The sequence below is a fragment of the Myotis brandtii genome, unplaced genomic scaffold (assembly GCF_000412655.1).
Source record: "Myotis brandtii unplaced genomic scaffold, ASM41265v1 scaffold803, whole genome shotgun sequence".
Taxonomy (NCBI): domain Eukaryota; kingdom Metazoa; phylum Chordata; class Mammalia; order Chiroptera; family Vespertilionidae; genus Myotis; species Myotis brandtii.
In genome coordinates, this window is record NW_005371234.1 from 897,208 (window position 1) to 909,006 (window position 11,799).

An 11,799-nucleotide genomic window follows, 5' to 3' on the forward strand; every position below is an offset into this window, starting at 1 on the left:
CTGTTGCCTCTTGTGAGAGACTCCAGGTGTAGGGGGAAGGCCTTGATTGCATGTGATGGTACTTGACACCATAGCTCTATAACAATTTGAGTTCTGTAAGGTACCACCCCAGGAGACACCCACTCTTGGGACACCTGGAGAAGTACGGAAATTGGTAAACTGTTCTGGGAAAGGAGTGATTACTCATTTGGTGGGCCTCAGATTTATATCATTACTCTTGGGCAAAAAACTGAGAAGGGCAAAAATAACAGTAGTTCCTTATTGTTTGTCTTTAGATGTTGTGTAAAGTTTTCCAATTTACAAAATAATTTCACAGGCATTACTTCATTTGCTTCTCACCACAGTCTCCTCAGGGAGGTGCTCCCTCCATTTTGTGGATGAGGAGAGGTTGTAATTTCTCAAAGTCTCTCGAATCTAGGCCTCCTCATTCTAAGTGCAGTTAACTTTCCCTTGCTTCATGTTCCTCAGACAGAAAATAGGAGCTCACTTCTTCCATTAATTAATGAATTAAGCACATGTTTATTAAGTGCCCAATTTACATCAAGTACTCTACCAATATGAGGTCCACAAGAGGGCATATATTTAAGGAAAAAAATCTTTTGCTGAGTTTTAAAAATTTTGTAAAGTAGAGGAAAGGATTCCTTTAATCACACCACCCGGGCAGCGGTTCTCAACCTGTGGGTCACGAATAATGAAAATACATCCTGCATATCAGATATTTACATTACGATTCATAACAGTAGCAAAATTACAGTTATGAAGTAGCAACGAAAATAATTTTATGGTTGGAGGTCACCACAACATGAGGAACTGTATTAAAGGGTCGCAGCATTAGGAAGGTTGAGAACCACTAGAGTTATAGGTATATTTAGACTTTTTTCTTTGCCCATATTTGTAATTATTGAGATCATACTATGTATATAACTTTGTATATTGATTTTTTACTTGTTATGAATTTTCTCATATTAATAAACTTTTTAAAAAACCTTTAAAAAGGGCTGTCTAACATGATGTTAATGGATGATTCATAACTTAATAATTTTCTTATTGTTAGACATCTGGATTATTTCTTTTTCCTCTTTTCATTCCTTTTTTATTGTTAATCCTCATCCAAAGATATTTTTTCCATTGATTTTTAGACAGAGTAGAAGGAGGGGGAGAGACAGAGAGACAGAAACATCAATATGAGAGAGACACATTGATTGGTTGCCTTCAGCATGTACCCAGGTCTGAGTTGGGAATTGAGCCTGCAACCAAGTTACAAGCCCTTGACCAGAATCGAACCTGGAACCCTTCAACCTGTGGGCCAATGCTCCAACCACTGAGCCAAACTGGCTAGGTTTTGTTGTTTTTCTGGATCTGGAGCTGAAATGCAATTGAGGCCTAGATGTTGTCTCTAGAGGGGTGACCTTTTGTATCTGGCTGTAAATTGCTCAGCCAGTTTGTTTGGCTATTTGTCTCAGTTTCTCCATTCCACTTGTCCTGGCTTACTGGCCTGGCTCAGTAGGATTTCTTTTATAAGTATGTCATATCCAGACAAATATGGGCACCTTAAGGGTAGTTGTCCTGGGTGGCTAGTCATATATTCCAAAAGTTCTGTCATTAATTAAAATATTTTGATCACTTATCATGTAGAGTTGTTCTTAAAACCAGTCTGAGCCTTATAAAACCAGTTTTACTTCCTTATAATCACACTTAGTATTTCAGGCAGCCTGCCACTCTGTATTTATCAGTCTTCCTGTTTCCAGTTCCCCTTTTCCTTTCTTGCTCTAGTTCGAGTTCAGATAGGGCTCCAACTACAGAGCCCAGGCAGCTGTGGAGGGAGATTGGTACGTTTCAGAAGACTTTGACCTTAAACAAAGCATGCGCCAATATCCTTTTAGTACATTCTTGCCTGTGCCCCATTTCTGCTTTGTGATCCCTGCCTGACCTGGCTTTTTAAGTTTTATTTTACAGAAAAGAACCATCAAATCCTCGGGCTGGGCACATAGCCTTGAACTGTCCTTCTCTCCGAGGAAACTGGGGAGAATAGGTAGGGAGAGGGCTCCATTGCTCTCTGCTCCTGCGCAGCTAGTTAATGTTCTACCAGCAATTCCCATTCTTGGGGAGACCAGGATCATGTTCCAACCCCACATCACTGCCCAGGGCAGAGGGCACTCTGTACAGAGAGCTGTGATTCCAGAGAGATCTGCATCTGACCTTCCTGCTTCATCTTTAGATTCTGCAGCCGTCTGTGGTTTTGCAGCTTCTCAGTTCTTAGTCTCCGGTTTTTCTTCTCCGAGTCTCTGCCCTGGGGAGAAAATGAGGATGTTTATTAGTGTGGGAAAAGAAACCCTGAAGTTTACAAAGCAACATTTAACACAAAGCTGGGCTCCCTGCCTGTCGTGCCTCCCTCAAAACCCCAGTGAAATGTTAGCTGAGTGTACAAACATGTCTATAGGGTTTCTTCAAAGATGAGGCTATATTTGAAGGCTTTATATGCTGACTATCATCCTATCTGCTTTTCTCTTTTTCCAGAGGATTCTTCTTCTCACAAATAGGACTGAGGCTAATGGTCCAGAAATCCACCCGCCTTTCACCCTTTATTAATTGCAGAATAAGTGATGCAGAGGCTTTTGGAGAATATAGTTGTGGGGAGAGAGAGAGAGAGAGAGAGAGAGAGAGAGAGAGAGAGAGAGAGAGAGAGCGTGTGTGCTATTTGAGTTATTTTGACTTAAGTCACCTCAAATATTAAGATCACCGACTGGCCCTAACCAGTCTGGCTCAGTAGATAGAGCGTCGGCCTGTGGATTGAAGGGTCCTAGGTTCGATTCCAGTCAAGGGCATGTACCTTGGTTGCATTTCTCTCTCGTCGATGTTTCTAGCTCTCTACCCGAGCACCATTAGTGAATGAACATCTCTGGAGCAGAATAAGGGAGGAGGTGGAAACAAGGAAGGAAGCAAAAGGAAGCCAAATAATTGTAGGAATTGAGGGCATAATCCACAGGGTAGTGCCTTCCTTGCAGCCTTAAAGAAGAGTTGCCTGATGTGTGCCTGTTGGGGAAAGCCCCAAAAATCTAAATTCAGGATTGATTCCGATGAACTGACATACAGACATCATAAGACCTTTAATAGGAAAAACGGACATACAGGGGCAAAGCAGCTGCTTGCTGCCAGTGGTGGCCGGCCGGGAGGAGGTCTGCACTCCTCCCAGGACAGGGTCTCTTTTTTTATAGGGGGTTAATAGTAAAACCATATGTTGGGTAGTCATGTAGACCACCAGAAAGAACAATGCATTTCTAAGTGAACAATAACATTAGGCAGTTTTCCCACTCTATGCATTCATTAACCTCCTTCCTGGGGCCTGAACTTTATCTTTGGGTGGCATTCTGGCTTCCTGGGTAGTCAGCTAAACCTGAGGCTACCGAGAGTTAAACAATCACAAAAGGTTAAACAGAGTCCAACATTTCCCAGACATCTTTACTGCTGGAGACATAGTGCATCTCTGAGCTCCCCTACAGTGCCTATTATGGGCATGGCCTTAGGCTAGGTCCTGGGGATACAGAGATAAATAAGACAAAGTCCCTGTTTTCCAATGTATAGTCTAACGGAAGAGCCACACTCAAGGGGCCAAAGAGCCGCATGTGGCTCGCGAGCCGCAGTTTGCCGACCACTGGTCTAACCAAAAGAAGATAAGTAACAAATAGAAATTAGATGAGATTTAAAAAATGTGTGGTATTGTGGGCTGAGATACTGCTACTAACAGCTAACATTTATTGTTTACCCACCACCTTCTAAGTGTTTTACACATGAATTAACTCATTGACTCCTGACAACAACCTTGTGATGTATGTATTGCTTTAATCTCCGTTCATAAGTAAAGACTCTGAGGCACAGAAGCATTACCATTACCATTACCATTACCATTACCATTACCATTACCATTACCATTACCATTACCCAGCAGACAAATCTGGTGCAGGTGGTCTGGCTTTAGAACATGTGCTCTTAAGTAGCATGGCCTCTAGTAAGTCATCCAGAGTGTGGGGAAGTCGTGCCGCTTCACATCTGTCTTCTTTGTGTTGCCTGTCTGCCCTTTATCTGGGATACTCTTTCCTCAAGACTCTGGTCAGGGGGCCGACTCACTGCCTATTCCTGGCCAGTCACTGGCCTTGGAGCTTAACTAGAGTAACCTAACCTTTACATATAGCCTAGCACAGACTGACTTTATTTAGAATTCATAACTTTGCTTAGATTAACCTCTAAACCCACTCGATTTTATAAGGTTTTTGTAACCATATCCTGTAATTTGCTAAGACTTTAACTAAAAGGCTGAGACTTAATTAGCTAAACTTCCTTTCATACCTACACCATCCCTCGACACTGATGATTGCCAGAGCTGTTTTTCAGAAACAAGCCCAGGATGGGGGTGGGGAGGGCGGTGGTGGGGGTGATCCGGCTGAAACTACCTGAGACTGGCCAAAGCAGCTTAGAGGACCCTGTAGTGACCCCCTCATGAACTTTTCTCATTATACCCTCATAATAATACTAAACTCTCCAGTTAGGGGCAGAAATTTTCCTTTGTTTTTGAACATGAGATGTATGAATAGCCATGTTTTCTGACTGTGCATCCCTATCTATACCTGTGATGATGAAGCTGACCTTAATGTTTATGCATGTTTTCCCCAAATAAAGATGAATTTGATCCTTTCTTGGGGATACACGGCTTTGGGAAGTGACCTACCCCTGTGTGTCTTTGTTGCTGACTTACAATAAAGTTCCTTCTCATAGAATCATCTCAGAGTTGTCTTTTGGCTGGTAACACTAGCACTTTGTGTCTATATTGTTTAACTACATGATGCTCTATTTGTTGGAATATTTGACTCTTTGTGTTATAACCTTCTGGAGAGCAAGAACTTCTTTTTTTGGTAAAATTTTAAATAGTTGCAAAGATAAAGCTAATAAAATAATGAACTTAAAAGTGTTCATCACACAGCTTCAGCAATTATTTCATAGTCAATCTTGTTTCATCTACAACACCTTCCCCCAATTGGATTGTTCTAAAGCAAATCCCAGACATAAGATCATTTCATCTGTTAATACAGGGGTGGACAATAGTAGGTTTACAGTTGTGAGTATGTGAAGCACATACTCGCTTATATTAATAATTGTATTATTTTCCATATAAATAATACAATTGCTCACTCCTGTATTTCAGTTGTATTACTAACTTATTAAGGGTTTAAAAAAAACATAACCACAGCCCTGACCAGTGTTGCTTGGTTGGTTGTAGTGTTGTCCCATACACCAAAGGGTTGTGTATTAATAATTGTATTATTTTCCATATGAACAACTATAAAACTGCTTTTGCTCACTCCTGCATTTCAGTTGTATTACTAACTTATTAAGGCTTTAAAAAAAACACATAACCAGAGCCCTGGCCAGTGTTGCTCGGTTGGTTGTAGTGTTGTCCCATACACCAAAGGGTTGTGGATTCGATCCCTGCTTGGGGCACGTGTGGGAGGCAACCAATCAATGTTTCTCTCTCACATTGATGTCTCTCTCTCTCTCTCTCAAATAAATTTAAAAAGTTATATAAAAAGACATAAGCACAATGCCATTATCACACTACAAATTAATACTTCCTAAATATTATAAAATATTCAATGTTCAGATTTCTGTAATTATCTCATAATTTTTTCCTTCCCTCTCTTCCTTTCCATTTTTCTTTCTTCCTTTATAACTCCTTATATGGATAGCTACATTATTTTCATCTCTCTTAGGTAAATACCTGGAAGTGGAATTGCTGGACTATATAGTTAACATTATAAGAAAATGCCAAACTCTTTTCCAGAGTGCTTGTTTCTTTTTATATTTCCACCAAGAATATATAAGAATACCGGTTGTTTCACATCCTCACAACACTTGGTGTTATCAGTCTTTTAAAGTTTAGCTATATGCCAATAACTTTTTTGAGTTCTTCTGCCGACGCTCTATCCACTGAGCCAAACCGGTTTCAGCAGTCTTTTAAAGTTTAGCTATATGCCAATAACTTTTTTGAGTTCTTCTCGACGCCTTGTAGAATGTATTATTCATGTTATGCTTATCTTGTGGAATGTTTTCCCAACTCACCAGTTTTTCAATCCTTCCTATGTTTTATGCCAGTGTTTCCTAACATGGAATATATGTAAGAATCATCTGGGAGTTTCTCAAAATATACAAGCCTGTCTTATTCCAGACATACTGTATCAGCTTCTTCAAGGATGGTTGAAAAAGTTTCCTAAGATAATTCTGATTTATACTCTTGGTTTTTACCATTGCTTTTAAGCTCAAGTCCTACCTATGATAGCAGAGGTTCTCCATCCTTGGCTACATGTTAAAAGTATCTGGGAAGCTTTTAAAAAAAAGCAATGCCTGGGTTCCACCTCACATTAATTGAATTGAAATCTGTGGGTAAGGACTGAGTATCAGTTGTTTCTAGAATTCTCCAATCATTCTGATGAATAGCCATGTTTCCCAATGGATTTATCTCTGTCTTCTTTTGTGGCATTTATCTTTTTCTATTTTTATATTATAACTAGAGTTCCAGTGCATGAAATTTGTGCACTCAGGGGGTGGGTCCCTCCGCCTGGATTGCGAGAGGGCGCAGGCCAGGCCGAGGGACCCCACTGGTGTATGATCGGGGCCAGGGAGGGACATGGGAGGTTGGCTAGCTGGAGAGGGACTACGGGAGGGCCCCAGGGCATGTCCGGCCTGTCTTGCTCAGTTCCGATCGGCGGACCCCAGCAGCAAGCTAACCTACCGGTTGGAGCTTCTGCCCCCTGGTGGTCAGTGCATGTTATAGTGAGCGGTTGAGCGGCCTTAGCATATCATTAGCATATTACGCTTTGATTGGTTGAATGGCCGACCAGATGACTGGACACTTAGCATATTAGGCTTTTATTATATAGGATAATTTTTCATGTCTTATCTCTTGCCTTAGGATTCATGTTCCTTGAGGTAGGAACCCTGCCTTTCTCATTTCTGTCTCTTTCATGGGATCTAACACTGAGACTTGTAGCACAGTTGGTGCTCCATAAGAATTTCATGGGCACATAAATTGGTCATTAGGAAGAGTCTGTGGTCATTAGGAAGAGATAGGCTGTGTCCCGAGTCTCAGGTACACACTTTAATGCGACAGGTTCCTGTCCTCCGTGGGGTCATTGTTGCTCTTGATGACTGGTGTGTTAACTCCTCTGTGAATAACAGATGGATCATTGCCCTGTGTGGTATTTGTTTTCAGACACAGCATTGGGACTAAGAATTATATGTGTGTATGGGGTTAAGGGGCCAGGATGGATAAGGAGACAGATCTAATTAGAATGGAGGAATTATACTAGAGAGAAGTGGTAAAGAGAATGAGGAAGAAAGAAATTTGAACTGACTTGGTAGGCCAGGGCAGGCCATAATAGACTCTTGAGTAGGAGAGTGAACCAGTTTTTAGGAAGTTAATGAGTGTTGTGCAAGGCAGAGTCCATTAAAGACCAGAGACAAAAAGTCAAGCTGTACTCCCATTGGAGTTGCTGAGAGCCTGGGCTATTTAGGTTTATGGGAATGGAGGAATGGGCACAAATGAAAGATGTTCAAAAAGAATCAACAGGCTTTGATGATGTCTGGAATCTGGGAGACAAAAAGCAAGAGCTGAGGAACAGTGGTGTCACTGTGACAAATGAATGAGCTGTGGGGGAAAGCCAGTTTAAATGGGAAGTAACTTCAGAAGGCATTTGGATATGAGTGTGCTGAGTACTGGGAAGCAGTAGGGGCTAGAGATACAGATGTGGGAGCCATCTGCACAGAGGTCACTGAAGCTGGGGGAAGGGGAGGATGGTGTGGGGGGAGATAGCAGGGTCTGAGTACTAATTCTGGTGTGTGGGGGGAACAGGAGGAGGACACCCAAGGAGGAAAAAGTTGTCTATGGTCTTAGAGGTTATACAAGTGAGCAATGTGAGGACGGTGAAAACATCTTTGAGTCTGGTCAAGATGTGGATACTGAGGATGGAGGAGAAACTTGGTGATGAGGAAAGGGAAAGACAGCATACATTTCAATCTCTTGGAATGAAGGAAATGAGATAACAGGCTAATACTGGAATTAATGAAGGTTATTCGGGTGCGAAGATCTCTGACCCTGTGAGGTAGCAGAAAAACTGACCTTGGGACAGGAAGATAGTGTCAGAGATTTCTACAGGACAGAACCCATGGAGACTTCATGTGAGTGAAGTCCTGTTGCTGCATCTGATTCACTGGAGCCACTGGTGTGGGGAGTGTTATTTGTCCCTAATGAAGAGGCTGGGAATTTTTCACTCATGAAATCATCTTTCCCAGAGCAAAATAAGCAGTTTCTTCCAGGCAGTTTGCAGCTGTGGGCTGTTGCTTCTTGATAGACTCACTTTGTTAGCTGGTGTGCAAATAAAATTAGCTACTTCTCTGATTACTAGGTAGAATATCTGTAGACTTAGAAATAGGCTTTGACTACCAGTTAGGTAATTTCTATTTCTTCTGCCTGTAAAGAAGACATTGTCTAAAGCATTATCAACTGTGAGGCAGCATATTGATGTCTGATATATAATTTTTATTATAAATATAGAGCAAATTTTACAAATAATTCAGAAGTGGCCTTAGCCAGACAAAATTAAATAACAGAGAATAGCACAGATGAAGGGAAGTATTTACAGTCTGTGTCAGGGTCAGAAAACCCTGAAAGAGGTACCTGAGTACAGAGAACTCCCAACTAACCCTCTCTGGGGGGTCTCTTAGACACAGTATGAGATCCAGTAATCAATATCGAATAAATTATTTCTCTCAACAGCCCCAAAGAAAGTCATCCGTGTGGAAGGCTGGGTGGGCAATAGTTTGCCTCTCCTTCCCTTGCCCTTTTTTATTCTGACACAATGGGACTCAGACCCCATGGGAGAAAAATTCCAGAGCCTGGGGCCCAGTTATGATCCCCCCCTGTGTCCTAAGGAGCGTCAGCACCAGTGCAGCTTTCCGGGTTGTAAACAATGGCAACAGTGAGAGTGACAGTGTTCCTTTCAGGGCTACCACTTCTCAAGGACCAAATACACCTTAGCAGAGGCCCAGGTTTCCTGAGACAGTAAGTGGGGAAGATGGATAGAACTTGCACTGGCAGAAACGTGGACTCAAATGGTGGCTGATGATTGGCTTAAGATGCCCAGAAACTGACTTAGATCCACCTCCAGCCATGAATGAGAGAAACTGGGTCTTCTTTTCCACTTGGAGCCACTGACATAAAATATTGAGGAGCTCCTGGTCAAGGGAGGGGCATAGGTGGCTTCTTTCACTTAAGGTCCTCAGATTGGCTTATAAAGCAAAGCTAAGTAAAATTAACCCCTTTCGCATAAGGAGTTACAAAGATTAAAATGGTGAAATGTCTCAGAGACGGGAACAAACCCAGTACCCCAAATTGTGCATTCTTTAATAATTATTTAAATCATCTCTGAAGGGTAACTCTGAATCGTTTCTGAAATTCCTAGCAGATTGTTTGTTTTTTTGTTAATCCTCACCCGAGGATATTTTTTCCGTTAATTTTTAGAGAGTGAAAGGAAGGTAGGGAGGGGGAGAATTAGAGAAGAGAAACACCTACACTAGAGGAACACATTGATTGGTTGCCTCCTGTATGAATGTAACTGGGGCCAGGAATCCAACCTGCAACCCAGGTACAGGCCCTTAACTAGGAATCAAATCTGAGACCCTTAGTTCCGTGGGCCAATGCTCTAATCACTGAGCAACACCAGCCACGGCTAGACTGTTTCTTATTGGGAGCAGAGTATCCTCTAAAACTGTAACCTTTTTCCTCTGTAGGCATATCCTTGAATAAAAGCCAATAAAGTTATTAAAACATATGTGCTTTTTTTTTACATTCATTTTCCCTTGGGAATCACCTATAGTTTTCCTAGTTGCTTCTAGTGGTTTCTCTGAAGACAGTCTTGCCAAAGGGCTTAGGTGGTATTCTAGACAAGCAGAAAAGTGTTTAGACACCCTGACAATGGACAAAGGTATAGAATTTCCGTGTTGAGACTTGCTTATATATTTATTTTCCTGTGTGGTCCGTTCACCCTGGGCTTTGGAGAGAAGCTTTTAGTTTTTCTCTTCTTCTCTGACACATGTATTTCAGTGGATAAGGATGTAACTCTCAAAGTTATGGCAAATTCAAGTTAGACTCCAACAGGAAGGAATGAAGGTGGGCTCAATAGGTAAGTTTAGAACAAGTCTAGGTCAGGGAATGGGGAAGGGCTGGAGGTTCTGGCAACTCTCTCCCAAGGTCTGCTTTGCCAAAGTTCAATGACAAGGATATTGAGCTTCCTACAGACTCCCGGATGTGCCTTTTCATCTGTTGACACTGAAGGGAGGGGCTGTGACCGGGAACCTGGAGGTGTCTCATGAGTGAGTAAAGGAGGAGGGGAAAAGAGGCTTCTTCTCCCCTCCTCCCCTCCCCCCGCGCCCCCGAGGGCAAAGGGGTCTCCTAGTGATGGAGATGAGAAGCTGGGAATCAGTCAGCAGTGCAGTGAGCAGAGCTGGTTGCATTACTTCTTTTTTACTTCTGAATAAAGCGTTTCTGTGGCTGTTGGGGACGGAGAGACATGAGTTGGCTTCTTTGATTCCTGGCCATTGAAGTTCAGGGAAGAATATGTAATTTCATCCATCTGAAAGGCATGAGAAGTGATCAATTAAGTCAGTGTCATAGGTCAGGCCCTCACCTTGCCTGGTGTGATTCGGCACCACCTGCTCTCACCACTTTGAAACTTCTAGCTTTGCAGAAGGGCTTTTATTACCCATTATTCCTGCATACTGACATCCTTTGAATGGTCATTAGAAGAGACAGATTATGTATTCATACAATGGAAGAGGATGATACAGCAATGAGAATGAACAGCTACAAATGCATACAACAATATGGATGAATCTCACAAAACCATTTTGAATGAAAGAAACAAGATAAATATGAGGATATACTGTGTTTTTCAAAATAAGAGCATAAACAGGCAAAACTAATGCATTGGAAGTCAGGATATGTTTACACTTTGAAGGGAAGTGACTGGAAGGTTTCATTTTGCAGGGAGATGACATGTTTTGTTTCTTCATTACAGTGCTGCTTTGAGAGAAGCTCAGTAAAATTATTATAAACTAAAGGAACTAAGACCTCAGACCCATTGGATTAGACATTATCTGTTGACAGGAAGAGCAGGGTCAGATTGAAGATAGAGGAGGGAGAATGACCTGCTACCTTCCTTATATTAGGCACTGTGCTTTGCATGTGTCATCTCATTTCATTCCTTCAACTTCTTTCTGAAGTAGGCAGCATGCCCATATTACAGATGACAAAGCTGAGGATCAAAGAGGTTAAGTTACTTGCTCAAGGTCACAGAGCTACTAAGAGTCACTCGAAGATTCAAACACAGGATGGGGATACTCCAGAACCCACGTTCTTGCATGAGGTAGACCCAATGGGAGTAGTTAACCACTACATCCTTGTTTGTTGCTGCATTGAGGAACTCTGACTCAAATTTGATTGCATTTGTGTCTTCAAGAGTACCCATTCTCTATAGAGGTATATGCATGAGAAAATGAGCCAGTGAAACTGGCTGTGCTTACCTTCTTAGGTGAGTTGTCAGAGAGGCCCTGACCTGGGAGTTGAAAGAAGAGTTAGCAATCCATGAAAATGCAAAACTGACTTATAGCCTTACAGCCTCGGTGTTGTTAAACTGTTGTGATTTCTAGCTGAAGGAGGTGGCAGGTAGTGGGAGGGTGGGGTGGGGCGGTGGT

General features: G+C 42.0%; 1 protein-coding gene across 1 annotated transcript in view; it reads right to left on the reverse strand.

Annotated features, from left to right (window-relative positions):
• Positions 1-9,897: 9,897 nt before the first annotated feature.
• Positions 9,898-11,799, reverse strand: part of LOC102247919 (carcinoembryonic antigen-related cell adhesion molecule 1) — a 3,540-nt gene continuing 1,638 nt past the window's right edge. The window contains exons 3-4 of the mRNA XM_005883907.2: positions 11,629-11,660; positions 9,898-10,679 (exon numbers count right to left, since the gene is read on the reverse strand). Of these exons, the coding sequence (XP_005883969.1) occupies positions 10,560-10,679; positions 11,629-11,660 (152 nt within the window). The 3' untranslated portion in view covers positions 9,898-10,559. The remainder of the gene's footprint in view (positions 10,680-11,628; positions 11,661-11,799) is intronic.